The following is a 21,756-nucleotide window of genomic DNA, read 5'->3' on the forward strand; positions in this document are numbered from 1 at the left end:
AGCCATTTTTAACATCCCCTTCCTTCCATCACCATGTATCACTCATCACCAAGTCAGTGCTGATTCTATCCCCTAAACGCTCTCTCTGATCTCATTTCCATCTCTTCTGCCACCATTTCGAACAACTCACTGCCATCTTTCACGTGGACTACTGCACTAGACTCCCAACTGGACTTCTTGAGCCTATTCTTTTCCTCTTTCTATCTGTTGTCCTTCATGAAGCCAGGATCATCTTTCCGAACCACAAATGTGATTATATCAACCACCACCATTCCCATCCTCCACCTGTGTAAGAACACTTAGTGGCTTCCCACAGGTATCAGGAGAAACCATAATCCACACAACCTCCATGGCTCTGCCAGAGTCCAACCTCTCTCCTTCTCCAGTCTCTTTTTGCCCTAGGCATCCCCTTACTCTCTGCACCCCAGCCTTGCCAGACATGTTTTCAAGCCATCATATCCTCTAGGCTGTCCTCTGACACAGGGCCCGTGAACATGTTGTTACCTCTGCCAAGAATGTTCTTCTCCCCTTCTGATCTCAGCCTGAATGCTCCTACCTCAGGGACACACACCATGACATGTCTTCTTCCTATACAGTGCCTAATTAAATTGTCACTTAATATGCATTTGTGCCACTTGTGGACCCCAGTTTGTCTCCTCCTCCAGACCATGAGCTGTCCATGTCTGGCTCCAGACAAGCAAGACACTTTTGGGTTTGGGCTCAACTCCTAAATGCCTAAAATCTGGTGTCTGACACAGACACCAAGAAGAGATATTCAAGAAAGATTCGCTGCGTGCATTAATGCACATATTCAGTGAGTTTATAAAAATGTGAGTTCCTGGGATGCCTGGGTGGCTCAGTCAGTTAAGCATCTGACTCTTGGTTTTGGCTCAGGTCACAGCCTCACGTTTCATGAGTTTAAGCCACATGTTGGGCTCTGCACTGACAGCACAGGGCCTCTTGGGATTCTCTCTCTCTCTCTCTGTCTCTGTCTCTGTCTCTGTCTCCCTCCCTCTCTCTCTCTCTCTCTCTCTCTCTCTCTCTGCTTCTCCCCTGTTCATGTTCTCTCTCTCTCTCTCTCTCTCTCTCTCAAAATAAATAAACATTTTTAAAAAATATATGAGTTCCTTTTTCCTTGCCTAGGGCTTTTATACATGCAAATTTTAAAAATTTGCTTTTGTTTGATGGTTGTTTTAATGAAATAAATGATTTGTCAGAGTCCTCAACAGTGCAAACTCCTAGAATTTCCCCTGTACAAGAGATGGTCGGCAGAGGGCCCCAGAGGAGTAATTATGGAAGTCAGGTCCGGGGAAATAGCAGCCGCTGGTAGACAGCAGAGCCAGTCCCCAAATCTGTCCATCCTTGAGCCCCTCAGAGAGACTACCACCACCAGACTGCATACTGCAGTGGGGGCCTGCCCCACCATGTCCAAGATCTTTTGGATATGGCCTCAAGAAACATAGGAATTCATAGGGTAGGAGATCAGAGGCCTGTGTAGGTTATGTTAACACAAATCCAATGCTATTCCTTGACTTGTCAGTACACACTGAAAAATTTGTAATCAAGAGCTCACACCATTGGGTAGAATCATACATGAGTGTTAGGGGAGATTTGCTTTCTTTGGGGGCCACTTTTTGCTTGCCAGTCAGTAGTTTTATTTCCATTTTAATTTTCAGAGCGTCTGCCCCCCAGCAACAGCCTGTGGTTTCGAATTCATGGCTCTGTGGTGTGTTTATGCACTACGCTTGCTTGTAATTGACAAATTTAAATTCTGGTCATATTTCATTTATTACACAGACCCGGGGAAAAATCCTCGGCAAAAACCTAATTACAGCGAAAGTGCCACAAGGTAATTGCTGTGAAAGAGCCCCTGCAGCGGCAGGGCTGAGTATTTCATCCACCCATAAAACGATTATGCTGACAAGATTCTGAAAAATAATAAAATCCCTTTAATAAAAAAGAAGCAAAATATCAGTGTTTTTACACACAAAGTATTAAAACATCCTTCATTTTGGACAGATCCTAAGTCATTTGATTTTTATTCAAGTGATGATCCACAGCCCTGATGGTTTCGTGATCCTTCCCACACAAGGCTGCTTTGAGGCTTTCAGGCCTGTTGTTGTTTTCTAGAACAGCCATGAGTCTGCTTTTCATGGCTGTCTGGGATCTTTGGTCTGTGTATCAGAATGAGAAAGCAGACGGAACGAAGGGAGAATGCTTGGTGTTTACCTTACTGTGGTTCATCCACTTTCTGCTTAGCCACCATGGGGACTCTCCCTCTCTCAGAAGGCTCAGAAGTCATGAAGGTGGGGGGGTGGCTTCCACTGTCAGAGCTTTGCTGGCAGGAGCGGCAGGTGCTAATGCCCAGCTTGGTTTCTCTGACTCTTGAGGATATCACTATAGCAGCAGGCCGATTCATTTACGCAGGCTGAAATGAACCGCACAAAGACGTATTGAGCACTTACTATATTCCCGGAGTTGTGCTAGGCAGAGGGTACAACAGTAACAATGAGTGGGTGATGGGGAACAAGACGAAAGTTCCCTGCCCTTCCAAGAGGTATATATGTGTGACCCAAACAAAACAAAAAAGTGAACAGAAACATACATTTTAAAATTACAAATTATATCGAGTGTTCTATGGAAACAAGACACCGGGATGGAGAGTGCGGTGACAGAAGAGGTTGGCCCCCCTGAACCGCAAAGTGTGAAAAGGAGCCAGTGTAGGAACGTCAGAAGGAAACAACTGCAAAACAGTCGTTGGCATGGGCGTGGAGTGAATGACTGAGGGGGAGACAGACTGGAGCTCAGAGCCTTATAGACAGGGTCAGCAGGTGGGTGTTTCTTCCCAGGGCTACAGGAAACCACTGAAGGCTTTTAAGCCAGAGAACGACATGATCTAATTTACATCTTAAAAAGCTCATCCAGCTGTAGTATGTAGCGTGGGCAGGTGACAGCAGGCAGGAGCAGCAGCAGCAAAACCAAGGAGGATGCCATTGCCAGCAGCGCAGGAAGGGTCTGGTGGTTTCCCACACCAAGGGGATGGCCCCAGAGCCAGGGGTAGGCAGAGTTCTAGTACCAAGAGTTACATTTAAACATATAAATGTCTTTAAAAACCACATGAAATCTCAGACCTTAGCACTACACCTTCTGGCACAGTGGCAAGTGAAACTGGAAGGAAACAAACAAAAAGCCTAGGAGACAGAAGGAATCAAGACGTAAATTAGGAAGAACTGGAAGCTGAAATGTGCATCCCCTTCCTCCCCGCTCTGCGAACCAAGCAGACGTGGTGAGGTGCCACTGCCGTGCTGGGGAGGGGGGGGCTTCCACCCAAACACTTTCCTCTCTCAAAGGGAGATTAAATGGACCTGATCTATGCCTTTATGCCTGAAAATTATATATACATTATATATATTGCATTAATATATATGCAATATATATATTTATATATAATGTACATTATATATATGTATGTGTGTGTGTGTGTATATATATATGTGTGTGTGTGTGTGTGTGTCTGTGTGTCTGTGCATAGTGAATGAATTCTGGCACCAGTGGCCAAAATAAGTTTCAAGTATGGTCATGCATGTGGGATTTGCAAAAGATGCCCAGTGAAGACCTTAAGTCTCCATTCCTCACAGTATGGTCTACAGTTGAACTAGGTTAAAATGGAAGAAGGAGGAGTTAAGAATGCAGATTTAGGGACCCTTACCTTAGACATATTAAATCAAAGTCTTCAGGGCGAGCCTGGGAATCTGCATTTTCACAAGCATCATAAGTAACTGTTGTGTACCATAAAGCTTGAGGAATTCTGCTTTACAGTGATTGATGTTGTACCAGGTTGAGAAATGCCCTGGAGAGTGTAAAATACAGAGAAGTGGATTGGAACTAAAGTCACAGCTGGGCTAAATAAATAAACACAGAGAAATGAAATCACCTGTAAATCTTACTACCCAGAGATGTTTGCTAACAATTGGGTGTATATTCTTCCAAACTTGCTTTTATGCCCACACACGTTGTTTTGTTTAAAAAATGGTGAGTACACACTTATATTCTATTGTAATTAACTTCGTGAACATAACATAATTGTTTTCACGAAGATGCTGATTTTTCAGTGCAAGGCTGGCTGATGTGGGTGAGGCATCGGGAGTTGAGGGTATTGCCTAGGGGGAGAAACATCTGATCAGGATCTATGTCTTTAATAAACAGGAGAAGTATCGTCAGGGGGATGCCGGGCTGACATGATAGAATTGGAAACATATTTTATTTGGGGACAGAAAAGGTTTTCTCTGATTGGTGGATCTCTGGAAATAAACACAACTCGTATCATGAATATGCCTTGCTGGATGAAGGCATTTTCTAAAAAGCCAGGCACAAAGAGTTTTCAGACAAACAGGCAAGCAACTGTCAAAAACAGCACCATGTCGAATAGCATCAACTTTTGCCCATCTGCTTTCTCAAAGACCTAACTTCATTCTTGCATCACAGGAATGTTGAAGGAAGAAGAGGGCCAAATTCTGGCACAGTAAGTGTATGCATTTTATTATTTCTGGCATCAAGTTGGAAAACTTCAATCTTCTCTCTTGGCTTCCATACCTACTGAATCTACAAGCCTTTAGACTGTTTGCTTTTCTTTTTAGGGTTGAAGTGTTTGGGGCCTAGGGTTGCCAAATTTTGCAAATAAAAGTACAGGATTCCCAGTTAAATTTGACTCTTAGATAAACAAATGAATTTTTAATATAAGTATGTGCTGCACAATATTCAGGAAACACGGTAAAAAAGAAATTATTTGTTGTTTACTTAAAATTCAAATTTAACTGGATGTGCTGTATTTTACCTGGCAACTGTATTTGGGTAGCTTCCTATTTCAGAGGAAAATGTTGGTACAGACTGTAATTTCTTTTTTCCTCAGATTTATTGAGATATAATTGACATATGACATTAAGTTTAAGGTGTACAGTGGGATGACTTTATATACAAATCTATTGTGAAATGTTTACCACAATAAGGTTAGTTAATACATTCTTGACTTCACATAATAAGCATTTTATTGTTTTTATGGCGAAAACATTAAAGCACGACTTTCACAGCAACTTTCAAATATACAATAGAGTATTGTTAACAATAGTCACCAGTTTGGATCCTTGGGATTTATTCATCTTATAAGTGAAAATCTGTACCCTTTACCTAACATCTTCACATTTCCCCCACCCCTAAACTCTGGTAACTGCCATTCTGCAATCTGTTTCTATGAGTTCCATGCTTTTAGATTCTACATATAAGTCTCTGTCTGACGTATTTCACTCAGCATAATGGCCTCAAGGTCCATTCCTGTTTCACAAATGGCAGGATTTCCTTCTTCTACGTAATTTCTTAATTAGAAGTGAAAACAGTCACAGTGAGCCATGTGGGTTTTCGTTAACAACACCTTTCTATAGCTCAGAAGTATTTGTTCTGGAGAAAAAGAAAATGATTATGCCCAATGAAACATCAGCTGTTTGAAGAAGACAATGCCCAGGAACCCACTTTCTCTGCAGACCACAGTGGTGGAAGTCACGTGCCTTCTCACTTTTTTTACATGATTGGCTAGGGGGAGAGCATTGGTTGTTCTGGCACATGAGGATTACCTTGATCTACCAGACAGTGGTCATGCTCTACAAGTTATGATCTAAGCACGTGCTTGTCACCTCCTAAATTTGTATGCAAGAAGGTTGCATAAAGCCATATTCAGATGGGAGTTGGCTCTCCTGCAGGAAGCCAGTCCACAGGCACAAAGCCCGGCACTTCTAATTGATGATGAGCACAGAAATGTTGTGAATGGGAACTCTGAGAGCAAGTGCAAGAAGTGAGATATTTTACTCAATTTGATTTCCTGGAAATGAAAGACTTTAAATCAAGAATTCGCAATAAAACTAACTGAGGCACTCACACCCGACTCCATAAAATGCTTAATCACCTTGTTGTTCTGTAACAGCTTTTCTTTTTATGGGAGAATTTACCAGCTTTTTAATCTTCTTTATTTGATCAACATTAGAATCAACAACAGTAACCTGTGTTGAGTTCTAGTAGAGCATGGCAAACTTATTAAGGAAGACAGATTTTTTAGGGCCTCATCTATAATAGTCTCAAGAAGCAGCACATCATGCTTTTAAAGTTTTGTTTTCTCAGGAAAAGAAAAAAGAATCTATAGTTACTTAAGAAGGAAAAGCACTACAATAAGTAGTCATCATTGCTCTAAGACATATTTATGAAGGAAAATACATTATTACAATCTATCTTCTTCTGAGTCCGCATCTCTTTTTTCCTCTTATACCATGTATTTAAAAAAAAAACACAAAATTGATTCTTTTTCTTCTTTTTCTTTAAAGGCTTAATGATGATCTTTTCCAAATTACAGCATTTGAATCTACTCATAAGAAGTCATCAGCATTCAAGATGGGTGGGAGTTCTTTGGATTCCATCAGAACTCCTGTGAGCGGATTCCTAAACCACAGGTATCTGAGCTGAGACAGGTACTTCAAACAAGTGTTTGAAGTAACAAGTGAAAACATCCTGTGAATGGAGTCAGAGTGTTTGAGACGGTAGAGCCCCACAGGCACCACATCCTACCAAGCCCTGCCCCCATCATCTCTGGCTGCTCAGGATTCTCGGTCTTAATGCTATCTCAACCCACCTATGCTTTTCACCCTACTTCTCTTAAACACTTTATTTCCTCCTGCTATAACCTCTGTGGAGTTTCCAAACACATCTGGATGCACGTCTGAGGTCCAGTTTTTAAAATTTTTTTTTTTTTTCAACGTTTATTTATTTTTGGGACAGAGAGAGACAGAGCATGAACGGGGGAGGGGCAGAGAGAGAGGGAGACACAGAATCGGAAACAGGCTCCAGGCTCCGAGCCATCAGCCCAGAGCCCGACGCGGGGCTCGAACTCGCGGACCGCGAGATCATGACCTGGCTGAAGTCGGACGCTCAACCGACTGCGCCACCCAGGCGCCCCTGAGGTCCAGTTTTTAGTAGTCTGCAGAAATGTAAGGGCGAGGGAAAAAAGAGACACATCCAGTAAGATTTTTATTAAGCTGGTCTTACTCTGAAATTACTATTAGCTTCCTTCTTTCTTCCTTTCTCTTTTGATGTTAAGTTAAATTATCTCTGCTTTTACAAAAACAGTGATGGCAGTTATTTTTGTTTTGTTAATGTCCTTAATTTGAAAAATAAATGTAGCTCAACTTATGTTGGTTACTTTTATGCCTGTATGTGCATTAGTACATGCGTGTTTAAGTTCAATGATCTGTGAAGCCCGGACGTTATGGAGCCATGATGTACTTGTTTCAACAGATGGTATCCTGGACTGGGAGACCACTTTGTGCAGAGAAAAGAACAGAAGACTCTGGAGTTGCAAATACAGAATGTGAATCTGGTCTTGTGCCCCTGAGGAGGCACTAGACTCTGATCTTAAGCTTTGTTTTCTACACAGCTGGGGTGATAATAGCTACCTCAGAGCGTTGTTAGAAGATGAAAGCTTCTAACATAATTCTTTAATTTTTTTAAGTTTATTTATTTTGAGAGAGAGAGAGGAAACGGGGGAGGGGCAGAGAGATGGGGGGCGGTGGAGGGGGAGAGAGAGAGAGAGAGAGAGAGAGAGAGAGAGAGAGAGAGAGAGAATCCCAAGCAGGCTCTAGGCTGTCAGCACAGAGCCTGATGTGGGGCTCGAACTCACAAACTGTGAGATCATGACCCTAGCTGAAGCCAAGAGCTGGACGCTTAACTGACTGAACCACCCAGGTTCCCCTCTAACATAATTCTTTTCTTTTTTTGAAATTATTTTAGTGTTTATTTATTTTTGAGAGAGAGAGACAGAGTGTGAGCAGGGGAGGGGCAAAGAGAGAGGGAGACACAGAATCTGAAGCAGGCTCCAAGCTCTGAACTATTAGCACAGAGCCCGGCGCAGGGCTTGAACTCATGAACCGTGAGATCATGACCCAAGCCAAAGTCAGAAAGTTAACCAACTGAGCCACCCAGGTGCCCTACCTCTAACACAATTCTTAATACACAGTGAGTGCTAAATGAATGTTTGTTAGCTGGCCTTCTGTGCCTCTTTTCTCCCCCCTTACTCAGCACTCGAAGAATTAGGTAACAAATGCTCAGCACATATATCAGAAATAAGAAAATGCAGGACTGACACCAGCAAGTGTCCACAGTTAAAATTAGTGAGGGAAGCCTTGGCAGAGACTGGTATGAAACTGCAGATTTGGGTAGGATTAATTCAGGAAGACTCCTTCCAGGATTGGGGTGAGTTTTGAAAGGCACCCATAGCATGTTGAGAATGAAGGTGTCCTAGGAAGGGACAGCACCTAATTCTAGGTTGAGCAAAGGGTGGGACATATCCTACGAGGGATGAGAGATGGTTTTATATGGCACACAGGCATTAAACAACACATAATCACGAGTGAGAGTTATTCCCTGTGCAACTCTTTCAATCCTACTCACATCAAAAAGAAATCCTCAGTTTGTGCTAGACTATGTTTAACACTTCTGTAACACATAATAACCCATCTTCACAAAGAAGATCCAGCTGCAGGAACACAGCCATCAGGAGGCAAGAATGTCTTGATGGTTACAGATATCGCCTTATTTCCAGGTCTTTATTTTGCCTATCACCTTCTGTTTACATTGATGATATAAAAAAAATTTAAGTAGATTTAAATTTTAAAGGAAAATAAATTTAAAATACTAAGGTAATAAAACAGGTAAACAGACGAGGAAACTGAGGTTGGGAGGAAGGCAGGTACTCGTTTCCAAGATTACATAGGTAGTTCTCCTTAGGACTGATGTTGGTTCTGCATGTCCCTCCTCATCTAACTCTGCATCAGACAGCAAACGCTAGTGTCAAACTGAAAGTAACTGAGTATAAAATACACAGCAGACTATGTGCTGCGGGTTGTCAGGAAAACACTGGTTCAAGAGGCTGCTGGGTATTTTAGGGGAGGCTTAGAGAAGGCAAAGACTTGTTTAGAAAGTCTAAGCCCATTCCCCATTCCCGAGGGCACTAAGAAATGTCTTTGAGTCAGCCCCAGAGATGGTAGTCCCAGAGAGTCCTCTGTAGTGCCAGAGAATCTAGCAAAGATGGCATGAATCCCAGTTTCTCCACCGGCAAGTATTCCACTCTACTGTACTCTTCACTCACCTGTAAGGATTTATAAGAATGGTAATAGCGAACATTTATTGGGCACATCATCTGCCAAGTCCCTTTGATGCATTATCTCACTTACCCCTCAAAAGAAAACTAGAAGGTAGTTATTATGCCCTCCACATGATAGATGAGGACATTTGGACTCTAAATGATTAAAGTGCTTACCAGCACCTCTCTAGCTAAACGTAATGCTGGAGTCAGATTCAAACCTGAGCAGTTTCAGTTCAGAGTCTGGCCTTAATCACACTCTTTTACTGTTAAAACTGAATGCAAATTAAGGGCTGGGACTCACCTAGCACAGCGCCTGGCACACAGGAAGTAAAACGTCAACACCTTTCCCTCCCTCTCAGCCCACAGGTCACTGCTAGTCACTTCCAGTCTCGCATCCAGAACTTTCTCCTACAGTGCCTTGCCTGGGACTACAACTCCCAGGATGCACCAGGTGGAGAAGCTGGCCAATCAGGAAGCACATTCCCCGCCATTACTTTCGGCCCCGCCCCACCTGCAGTCAGAGTTTTTGTGAGAGTTGGCTGGCCAGGTGGGTCTAGACAGGGTTGGTTTGTGGACAAAACGAGGTTACTGGGTCTCAAAAAATCCTAATCAGGTTTGGGGAGGGGGCAGGTGGAGGCTGTTGAAATTTCCAGGCTGCTTCAGACGCCGTCGGCGGCGTCCCAGTGGGCAGGCCCTAAGGGCCTGAGGCTCCTCACTGCCATGGGTAGGATCTAGAAGGAACTGATGGGTGGATCCAGGCAGTGCGGGTGGTCGTCCCAAGGCCAGGGTCACGCCGGGCGCATTGTACATGCTACTGGTCTGGTTTGGGAGCAGAGGGGTTGTGGAAGCTTCGAGAGGGCTATCTTCAGTCACCAAGTGCCGGCTGGGCAGGCCAGCGGCACCCGGGGACTCCTCGCGGGCGGAGGTTGGGCTGAGGAGGAGGGGGTGGCCTTTAGAACAAACGCTCTAGGGATGATAATCCCTCCTCAGGTTGAGGGCCAGAACGAACTGTGCCTCCAGGCTCCTGGTTGAAGGTTAGCGCCTTAGTTGAGTTAGTGTCTACAGTATCTTGGCCTCTTAGTCCACCATTTCCTCTGTCCCTAGAGCCTGCTCACCACTTGTCACTCCTGGGGAATGTCCTTTGACCGGCCTCTCCTTTTTCTGACCAATGGCCTAACCCATCTCTCCAGTCCAGTGGGGTCCAGCCCCAGCTCTGCCCCTGACCCCACCCATCCAGGGGCACTCAAGGACGGTGGGAAACCCGACCCTGCTCGGGGGCGGGGGGCGGTCAACTTGCCCGGGCATATCTCTATCCACTTAGTTTCTACTTGTCTCTTGGTTTTTTAATTTAAAAAATTTTTTTTACAAACATTCTAAATTAGAAAAAAATTTTTTAATGTTTGTTTATTTTTGAGAGAGCAACAGACAGGGGAGAGGCAGAGAGAGAGAGAGGGAAACAGAATCCAAAGCAGGCTCCAGGCTCTGAGCTGACAGCACAGAGCCCAATGAAGGCTCTAGCTCACTGACGGTGGGGTCATGACTTCAGCCGAGGTCGGATGCTTAACCAACTGAGCCACCCAGGCACCCCTATTCTTCATGTTTAAAGTTATTTCATCCTTTCCTTCCCCTTCCCTTCCCTATCTCTCCCTTCCCTTGCTTTCCTTCCCCTTCCTTTCCCTTCCTTTCTTTCCCTTTTCCCTCCTTTCCCTTCCTTCTCTTCATTTCCTTCCCCTTCCCTTCCCCTCCTCTTCCCTTCTTTTCCCTCCCTTCCCTTCCCTCCCTCTCCCCCTCCCCTTCCCGTCATCTTTCTTTTTCCCTCAAACATAAATCTTTTGATTTGCTATACCCAGCCAAGTAAGACAACTACCATTCCCTTTTTGGCTTGTAGGGGCTTGTAGGTGGGTGCAAAGTATATTTTATTCGTTGTTTGGAAAACAAAATTTTTATTTCTTTGTAGTGGCTCTGAAGTGAGTGATACAGGATGAATTTCTGGACTCAGGAGAAAGCAGAGGCAAGAAATTGACTTAAAGCTTAGTTTATTTTCATTATCTTGGACAAGCAGCCTGACCCATAATTACTTGCCTTTTACATTGCTGGAGTTGTGTGTGCTAATTGTGGGTTATTATTTCAAGTCTTTTTGAGACATTTCAGTGGCTAAGATTAGTTTTTAGTAAACCTGTTTATGTGTTTGTATCTGATGCATTGGCTAAAAATATGTACTAGGGGCGCCTGGGTGGCGCAGTCGGTTAAGCGTCCGACTTCAGCCAGGTCACGATCTCGCGGTCCGGGAGTTCGAGCCCCGCGTCGGGCTCTGGGCTGATGGCTCAGAGCCTGGACCCTGTTTCTGATTCTGTGTCTCCCTCTCTCTCTGCCCCTCCCCCGTTCATGCTCTGTCTCTCTCTGTCCCAAAAATAAATAAACGTTGAAAAAAAAAATTTAAAAATATGTACTATACATGCAACATTGTAACCTGTTGATTTACACATTTCAATTAACCAGGATTTTTTTAAAAAGTGTATTGTCCTGGGGCGCCTGGGTGGCACAGTCGGTTAAGCGTCCGACTTCAGCCAGGTCACGATCTCGCAGTCTGAGTTCGAGCCCCGCGTCAGGCTCTGGGCTGATGGCTCAGAGCCTGGAGCCTGTTTCCGTTTCTGTGTCTCCCTCTCTCTCTGCCCCTCCCCCATTCATGCTCTGTCTCTCTCTGTCCCAAAAATAAAAATAAAAATAAAAATAAAAATAAAAATAAAAATAAAAATAAAAAAAAACCATTTAAAAAAAGTGTATTGTCCTATGTCCCAAAATTAAATTAAAAGTGGCCATTTTACCATCTTGTTAGTTTATGAATTATAATTGAATCTTACTTTGAGTTTTACTGTGGACTTTATCCTTCAAAAATAAGTTAGAAAAATACACTGTCTTACATAAACAAAATTAAAGAAGGTTTTATATGACTACTTAATTCTAAGATAGTTTATAAGTGCTGAGGCTTTCTGAACAGGGGACATCTGCATTTCGGTTGTAAGGGTCCCATCATGTTATCTGGTTCCATTAAAGAAGAAACCTTATCCTATGAATCTTTGGAAAGTATGAACAAGTTGATGCATTACTATGTTAGAATTCTCACCATTATATTTGTTCACAATGCTTTCAGTTCTGAAATAACAGATTTTCCTTTTATAAATACTTGAAAATTTGAGTGTTTTCAAAGTGCACATAAATGCCTCTGATTTATTCATCTTGCTTCTCTTTTAAAATCAGATGTTTAAGAATAATGTTACTGACCATAAGCTAAACATGGAAGCCATAATTAAAAACATTAACATGATTTCTTTGGAGTTGAAGAAGATGCAAGGTAAGTGTGAAACCACCAAATTAAAATGTTTGCATGCCGTAGTTATAAAACCAACAGTAGAGCCAAATTGTGCTTCTACGGGGATATAACTGAATTTTGCCTACTAATTAGGATTTCTATAATTTTCAGAAATGTTTACACTGTAATATGAACTAGATCTCTAAAGAAAAATTGTGTTTGAGAATTTTCCTGGGAGTTAGCCGACTTGAATTCCCATCCTTGACACTAACAAGCTTATGCTCTTTTCTAACCTCTCTAAATTTACTTCTCTTCCTTCTCTTCAGTAAACTATTGCACGGTGGTGTCACATTCTGCAACATTCATTGCCTCCATCCACTAATCTTTTTAAGCCCCTGAGGTTCCTTCCAAATTAAAAATTATGAATTTGTTTGATTCTGTGAGTTAAGGGTACTTCATTTTAAACAGATTCATAGAGTAGGATTAGACCTTACAGTTCATGATGTTTAGTCATTGACCTCACAGACATTCTCTTATTTTACCCCAGACATGTAAAATTTCCATGATTGAGTATTTTTAGGGACAGTCTATCCCTGACCAAATATTTCCTGTGTTGGAGAACCCCCTATCTCACCAGTTCAGCCTCTTCCTGTTTAGACAGTTCTTCCTTATGGACTAGCTGAAATCTGTTCCCCTCTTCCTTCCCCTGGAAGGGGACCTTCCCCTGGTCCTATTTCTAAATGGGAAACTTCAGTAAATATTTAGTTATTCTTCTTATGATAGCTCTTGGATATTTGAAGATAGCTTCTCTGTAACTGACAGTTACAAGGAATTCAGCTACAAACAACAAAACACCACTTTAATGTGGCTTATACAGTAAGGAAATAAAAGGATCCAAGGTAGGGTAGCCCCAGAATTAATTCAGAATTTTAAAAGCTGCTAAGATAGAAAATGATTTTGTAGATGAGCGTGTCTCATTCTGATAATAGATATTTACCAAGGCATTCACTTATGATTGCTTTTTGTTTAAAAGAAAAAAAACACATAACAAAATAAGTGCCTTATACTATGGAAAACAATAAAATACTCCGTGATCATAAAAAACAAAAAAACAAAAAAAGAATTAAATTTTTTTTTTTTCCGACGTTTTTATTTATTTTTGGGACAGAGAGAGACAGAGCATGAACGGGGGAGGGGCAGAGAGAGAGGGAGACACAGAATCGGAAACAAAAAAAAAGAATTTTGAAGGCTGCTGCCTGTACCAGGTTCTTTCCCTTTTCCTGCTCTGTTATGTTCACTCTGTGTATCACTTCTAGTCATTACCTCCAGGTGTGGCCATCCACAGACACCATATCTGCCCATGTCTCTATAAAAGCCTTTTCCCAGATCCCTTCAGCATGTTTTCCCTTTCCTTTCATGGCTGGATTTGTGTCAAATGCATGTGCTTGCACTGGCCACCGTCAAGGGGAATGGGACTGCCAAGACCAGTTTGGACCCGTCAGGACTTACTGTTGGAGATGGGGTGAGGATCACCTAAATGGAATCAAGTTGTGCCACCAAGAAGAAGGAAATGGTTGTTAGTCAGGCACCAAATAGTGAGTGCCTATTATGTTTTCTTCTGCGCGTTCTTCCTAGGGCAGCATTTCCCAGACTTCGATCTGTGAACCCTCCTGTCTCAAGACATATTAATAGGTGTTGTGCAGTAAGAACAGAGTCCATGTTCTTAGGGTCAGATACATTTGAGAAGTGCTTTATGCTGTATATTTCTTTCCAAAATTCATAGTACAAAGGCTCTGAGGCATCTGATCTAAAGAAATCTGGTTGTCTTTGCTTCATTCATCATCTCTTGAAACTAATCTCAATGATACAGCAAGAATTTTCTTTCTAAAATGTGACTCATTAGCTCACTCTTGCCCCACAATAAAGTCCAGACCTTCTAGAATGGACTATAAGACCTCTTGAGATCAGGCCCCTGCCTACCTCTCCAGTATCTTATTCTTTTATCCCAGCACACTGTGCTACGGCCATACTGAAGTGTTTGCACATCTACACAGTTCCTCTTTTTTCGTGTCTGTATCTTAACAGATGCATCTTCTGAAATGCCCACTGCTCTACCCCCACCTCCACCCCACCAGGTTAACTGCTACTTATTAGTCAAGGTTACTTACATTGGAAAAACTTTTTTAAGCAAGCGTGTTATCTCTTACCTTTTCATATTACCTGTCACACTGTGTTATAATTGCATGTTTACTTACTTTTCCTGTCCCTGCTCAACAGTAAGCTCCTTAAGGGTATTCCTGGCAATTAACACAGTGCCTTGATATAATAAGTTCTTGGAAATGTTTATTAAATGAATAATTGTTTTCTGGATGCTTGCCCTCATTTAAAACAGAGAAGCTTTAGGGGCACCTAACTGGCTCAGTGGGTTGAGCATCCGACTTCGGCTCAGCTCATAATCTCATAGCTCGTGAGTTTGAGCCCCGCGTCGGGCTCTGTGCTAACAGCTCGGAGCCTGGAGCCTGTTTCAGACTCTCTGTCTCCCTCTCTCTCTGCCCCTCCCCCACTAGTGCCATGTCTCTCTCTGTCCCTCAAAAATAAATAAACATTAAAAAAATGTTTTAAACAGAGAATCTTTAGATTTCTCTCCAACTTGATTATCTAACTGTTCTACTTTGGGGATTATTCTTTTGTGAAGTAAAATAGAACTTTAGTTCATATTTTAGTAAATATGATGGTTGTGTTCCTGAGAAGCTGTGGGGTAGGTCAGGCAGTTAGGATATGGGGACTTGCAGAGCTAGAGTACTTTTGGGCGGACTTCTAGTAAACATGGAAGATTAAATGAACAACATTCCTTTCAGCCACACTTCCTTCTCTAAATAATAATGTCAGTAGCTGACACATAACATTTATTATAATCCAGATACTTTTCCAAGAGCCCTGTATAAACAGATTCAATTGTCATTACAACCTTGTGAGGTAGGAAATTCTACCATTGGCATTTATGGCTACAGAAACAGGTAGAGAAGTTAACTAACTTTCCCAAGGTCACACAACTAGTCACTAGTAAACTTGAGATTTAAATTTAAAGTGATTTTAAAGAGACAAAAATCAGCAAGGAAAAGAGCTCTCAAAAAAAGTTAATAGTGAAATAGAAAGCAAGTTGAGGTAAACAGAAAAGTCTGAACCCAAATGTCCAAAAATTTGAACTGTGAGCTGGCTGGGTAAAGCCAATGAATGACCCCAAAGACTCAATACATGGTGGCACCAGAATCCTCTGGAAGTAGGGGTAGAGGTGGAGCTAAGGACAGGAAGGCTGGTTAAATGTTTAAGAAGTTGTAGACCCCTAAGTTCTCTTCCCTTCTCTGCATAACTAGGCAACTGTTCCTTTTCTAGGACAAAAAACTTGAAGCTTATTCCCTAAGAGGCTCTCTGGCCTGGAGCCACTAGCCACAAGTTGAAGGAAAGAGTATTATACTGAAAACAAGGGTATTAGGACAAAGTTTACATATTGAATTATAAGACCCTCTAGCTTTCTTTTCCCACTTGGCTACAAAACCTTGGCAGCCAGATTTATGCCCTCAAGCAGATTTTTCTTTCAGGAATCTGACCAGTCTAAAAGAAGCAAACAAACAAACAAACAAAAACAACTAAAGGTACTGATAGCAGAAGTTCCCCCCAACAAAATACCCAGCCAGCTCACCTCCCAGTATAGCCTACCATAGGCACAGAGTTTCCAGTAGTCTTTAGTGCCATAGTCTTAAATATGAGCAGATAGCTCTGATGGAATAGATACTTAATGGAAGCATCTAATATGAAAAGCAGAGACAAAGTCAATACATAGATTCAGTCAATGAGGAAGACACAGAAATCATGAAATGAGATGAAAACTCCCAAGAAACTGTCAATAGCTAAAGGGAAGTAAGAAAAGATGCTGTGTCCATGAAACAGGAACATGATCCTAGGAAAAATAGTTTAGAGAAGGGAATTCTTGGAAATTAAAAGTGCGACAGTAGAAATAAATTCTGTAGAAGGGCTTAAAGATAAAATGAAAACAATCCCCTAGAGTGTAGAGCAAAACAGTTATAGATGGAAAGTTATAGGGAGAAAAAAATGATAAGATCAGTCAAGGAAGTTCAACATTCAGTAGATAGCAGTGTTAGAAAGGAAGAACACAGACAGTGCATGGGGAGGAATTCATTAAAGAAATAATCTGAGAAAAATGTAAAAAGCTGAAGGAGAGGAGTTTCTATAATGAAAGAGCCCAACACAGTGGTTGAAAGTAGACCCCCAAGGTACAATACTATGAAATTTTGTTCTGGAAAAACAGATCCTTGAAGTTTCTAAAGAGAAACAATGATTAAGAACTAAAATCATGAAAATTCTCACAGCAACACTGGAAGCTAGAAGAAAATGTGGCAAGGCCTTTGAAAATCTGAAGAAACGGGGCGCCTGGGTGGCTCAGTCGGTTGAGCGTCCGACTTCGCTCAGGTCACGATCTCACGGTCCGTGAGTTCGAGCCCCGCATCAGGCTCTGTGCCGACAGCTCAGAGCCTGGAGCCTGCTTCAGATTCTGTGTCTCCCTCTCTCTCTGGCCCTCCCCCCATTCATGCTCTGTCTCTCTCTGTCTCAAAAATAAATAAATGTTAAAAAAAATCTGAAGAAACATGATTTCCAATCTAGATTTCTATAGTCACTATTAAGCATTGGTGTAGAGAAAGAAATTTTCACACATAAGTTTTCCGCCTTCAGGAAGTTACTGAGGTCTTATTCCATCCAGCAAGGTAGCAGACCAAAAAGAGAAAGAAACGAAATTCTGGAAAAAGGATACTCCACACATGGGAGGGGTGAAAAGAATCTCTGGGGTAGTGGTGAACGGAGTTGAGCAGTCCAAGAGAACAGTCAGTCCAGACCAGAGTAGATCAGAAGGCTCTAGGAGAAGATAGACTTTTCAACAGTTGGACAGCTAAGGCATCTGACTATACCAAAAGGAGATCTGCACAAATATATTTGGAATATATTTATGATAATTAAGTAATGAAAAAAAATTAACCGTGATTGGGTGGTACCATGCAAGAAGGGAAATGTACTGCAAAGTTCAGCTGTGAAGCATATTTATATAATCAAAAATTTTTAACCTTTAAATATTGAGCTAGCAAAAATTGTATTCTTAAGTACTCCCTAGGGGAGTGGGGGTGAGTGAAAAGAGCTGTATCGTAATCTTCTGTAGTCAGAAGCAGGTAGATAATACCTACAATTGAAAAAATAAAATATACATGTCATTTAGAGATACGGAGGCAAATACCAACCTGCCCTCAAACAAAGCCAGAAGACACTAAATACAGACACACACAACAACAAAGCAAGAAAAGCAATATAAGCGAGAAGAAAAATTAAAAGTGGTGGCCTCTTGGAGATACAAACTATTTTTTGTAACATGCCTTATAGATCTATTTGATTCTGTATACATATATAGCATAAAAATAGTAAGTTTAAAAAAAGCATAAATCAAATGTGTATAACTCAAGTTTCAGTTTAGTAAGATAGTGTACAAGTTGAACTAAAGAGCCTGCTAGCTAATTTTTATGTCATGCTTATTTTATAGTACATAAATTTGACTTTGTCATAATGGGGCATAGTTAATTGTGGTCCGATCAATAATCACTTAGGAGAAAACTCAAGAATGAGAAATAGCTACTAAAAGTAATAATAGGGGTCCCTGGCGGGCTCAGTCGGTAGACCATGCAACTCTTGATCTTGGGGTTGTGGTTCTGAGCCCCATGTTAGGTGTAGAGATTACTTAAAAATAAAATCTTTAAAAAGAAAGTCATAATAGTTGTCTCTGATGTATGTGCTCCAAGATAGTATCTTCTATTATTTTGTTTTACACAGAGCTCTCCCGGTTGCTGCTTTGTGACCTTACTTTACATTTTAATCATCCTCTGAAGACAGATGACTTAGAGGAAACAGAAGGAAAACCGCCCCTCTTTGATGAATCTAAAATATCAGATGTGTCCTTTGCTTCTAACAGCTTTTCTGTCTGATTTCTTTTTGTTTGTTGTGAATTTATAACTATTTATTGTGGAATTAACACATATCGGGGAGAATTAAGTTTACTAATATATTTAATATGATAAAAACAAAATAAAAATATGAATTGTAAATAATCATTTAATAATCTTGAAGGCTGTTTTATTGTTTTAATGTTTCAAGGAATGGCTATTTCACTAGTGACAAGAGTATAACATAGGAAATTGGCCATGGGGCATTTCTTATCCTTTATTTTATGCTTGAATTTGGCTCATTTTGAAAGAGAGTTAACCAAATTGTAAGCAGATGGAAACAGAGTTTGTATTAATCAGATCTCTCCTGGTAACAAATGCCAAAAACAGCTCAGGCTAACTGAAGCATTTATTGGGTCATGTGGTTTGGAAGTCCACATGGTTGAAATAGATTTCAGGGACTCTACTAATTTACCGCTTGTCTGTAGCTTGGTTCTAGTTCTATGCATTGACCTCATCCTCTTCTGTTATAGGCTGGTCTACATATGGCAGGGAGAAGAGGGTAGAGGCATGACAGGCGACATGATTCACTACCAAATCGTTGCTTTGGAGTCTACTACCTCCTTCATTGTAGAGATTTTCAAGCATAAAGGATAGCGTACCATAAAGCATGACGCAAGGTCAGCTCCCAGTGTCTGCTATCCTCACCACCCAGCTCCTTGTTTAACATAGAATAGGCACTAAATAAATGCTTGTTGAAATCCTCTTGAGTAAACTTGTATATGAATGCAGATTTTTCAGCTTTAGAACTCCCAAGCTGCAGATCCTAAACTGAGAACTCCCAGTTTGTAAGGATGAAACTTGATGAAGAAACATTATCATCATCATACTTGTTATCTTAGCAAACCATCAGTTTTACCCACGTGACTTCCACGCCCCCTTATGTTCTATTAATTAGCTTATGAAAATGAACATGCAGGATACCTTTTGCCACTCGAAAACTCATAGATGAAGCAGAGAAGGCAAGAATTTTTGTTGTTAATAAAAGTTGTGGAATAATAATCAAGGCCCCAAAGGGGAAAACTTGAAGAACAACCGAGTGCCTGGTTTTTGTTGTGCTAAACACCTACTACTGTGTGTTAAGTGAGATATGTAAGCTGAAGCCAAGAGCTGAATTGCTTCAAAGGATTTATAAAGCCTTTTTAGGAAGGATGATGAGAAGGGCTTTATGGTAGAGTTGTCAGGGGATAAAAGAGATAGAAGAAAGGCCTCTAATAGGAAAGTCTGATCACATTTTTCTGTGTATATGCATTGCTCTTTCATCTTTGCAGTAAGACTTTGGTAAAATCCGCATCACTTGAAAATGTTTTTGGAGTTGTGGGAGGTGCAGGGGTGGTGGGGTGTGAGTGTCGGTATATGATGAACTTACATCAGATCTATTTGACACCCAAGCCTCATCTCTAAATGTAAAATGATTTCTTCTGGTATTTGTAGCTTAAGTTTTCTTTAAAACTAAAATGCAAGAGCAGGGCCTAAACAGAGTTAATAGTTTTAGGGACACAGAAGTAAAGCAAAAGGTAAATTCATTTTAATCCTAGGAAGTTATCCCATCATGCATTTACCTTTTCATAAAAAAGTACACAAAAATCCCCCCAGCAAAAGACACCAAATAAGAAAGAATGAAATAGTTTGAAGGCTCTTAAGTTATTGCTGCCGAGAAAGTGAATTTTAGAAATTTTCAAATTATATATATAAAACCCATGATTGCCTCCGACTAACAAAGGTTTGGCTATAAAAAAAATCAGTTTTATGTGATACCAAAAACTATTTGTTGCAGTGTTTTTAAACTTGCTCCAAATTATTTCTGTCACCGTGTAAACTACTGTACTTCGAAACGGGTATTCCAAAATACACATTTTTTAAATGAGTTATTACAGGCCCCTACTAGACTTCAAGTGTGAACATCATGCACTTCACAAACATTGAAGAAGAATAAATAAATTAGGAGATATTTGACAGTCTTCATTTCAAACACTTTTTTATGCGAAAGGTCAAAACGCTGTGTTCACGTTGAGGGGTTCGATCCAGTCCTAAGTGTTGGTCCCTTCAGCAAGGTTGACTGATCTTCCCCTGATGGCAGCATAGCCAGGAGGAAGCTTCCTCGTCGGCTTGGCTAACTTGCTAGGGATAACCTGCAGAATGCGTTAACGTGCACTGGTATCTGGAGCCTCGGTTTTTCCCATCAATGAGCAGAAGTGGCATTTTCCTGAAGTAGTCGATGATATCTGACACAGACAAAAAGTCCTAAAAATTCAAAATAAGGAGATAAGTCAACGTTGGAATGAGTAGAGAAGCCAAGCATTTGAATTTCACTCTCAGTTTGTTTGTTTTTTTTTTTATCTGCATAAGATCCTACCTCTTCAGTTATGAGGATGGTGAGGAAAAATATGTAAAATTTGGCAAATATTTTCATGATTTCTCTACAGAACTTTGAAAAAATAATTTTTCAACATCCAACAAATTATGGATAAAAGACAATGTAAATATTTGTGTGTATGTATATATGTATTTTAACTTCATGGGGGTCATAAATATATAGGAGGTCTAACTGTGATACCTCTGCCTTAGAATTGCTCTGTTTGTGTTTTTGATTTTGGTTTCTGTATCCCTACTTCACTCTTAATCACTAATAGTGGGAGGAGCTATAAGGAATCAGGAGGGCAGACAGTGTCCCAGTGTCTGGAGGTGATAACCTGTAGCATTGCACAATGGTTCCTACAGGATCTCTCTGCTGTGCCTTCACTGTCATCTCTACACTCCCCAGGACTCTGCAACCAAGTCTGCACACCCATTGACTTTATCACGTTATCCCTGATGGCCAGGCTGGAATAAAACCCATCGAGCCTCCTAGACATGGGTCAGAATCACATCGGATCCCCAGACAGGATTATGCGCTTCCTCCAAGACCACTCTGCTGGATGCCGCCTTCCAGGGCTGCAGGCTGTGGTGAGCGCTTCTGTTTTTCCACACCAGACCGACAAATTCTGGAGGGCAGACATCTATCTCTCTGCTTCTACAGCAACGATGCAGCTCTAGCCACACTGAACTAGTGATTGAAACATTTGACCAGAATCACATGTTTTTTTCCACTCATTTACATGATCATAACTTTGGAGTAGAGTCTAAGGGCTAGCTGTTTTTCATCCTGGAAATGTTTGATTCGACTGATCCTCCTCTTGGACCTTTGAACTTAAAGAACATGTTTGGGG

General features: G+C 41.3%; 2 protein-coding genes across 3 annotated transcripts in view; one reads left to right on the top strand and one right to left on the bottom strand.

Moving 5' to 3' along the window:
* The first annotated feature begins 9,537 nt into the window (after positions 1-9,537).
* On the top strand, positions 9,538-18,655 carry CA1H5orf58 (chromosome A1 C5orf58 homolog). Of its 2 annotated transcripts, XM_025924880.2 has the most exons (4): positions 9,538-9,725; positions 11,136-11,189; positions 12,437-12,530; positions 18,378-18,655. In XM_025924880.2, the coding sequence occupies exons 2-4, from the start codon at positions 11,160-11,162 to the stop codon at positions 18,527-18,529; spliced, it is 276 nt and encodes a 91-aa protein (XP_025780665.2). In that variant the 5' UTR covers positions 9,538-9,725; positions 11,136-11,159; the 3' UTR covers positions 18,530-18,655. The 2 variants fall into 2 exon arrangements, with proteins under 2 accessions (XP_025780665.2, XP_086569638.1); XM_086713512.1 differs by lacking the exon at positions 11,136-11,189.
* Positions 18,656-20,053: 1,398 nt separating this feature from the next.
* LCP2 (lymphocyte cytosolic protein 2) overlaps positions 20,054-21,756 on the bottom strand; it is a 46,113-nt gene continuing 44,410 nt past the window's right edge. The window contains exon 20 of the mRNA XM_086713326.1: positions 20,054-20,791. Within this exon, the coding sequence (XP_086569452.1) occupies positions 20,669-20,791 (123 nt within the window). The 3' untranslated portion in view covers positions 20,054-20,668. The remainder of the gene's footprint in view (positions 20,792-21,756) is intronic.

This window comes from Puma concolor, chromosome A1 (assembly GCF_028749965.1).
Source record: "Puma concolor isolate L17-30 chromosome A1, mPumCon1.1.hap2, whole genome shotgun sequence".
Taxonomy (NCBI): Eukaryota; Metazoa; Chordata; class Mammalia; order Carnivora; family Felidae; genus Puma; species Puma concolor.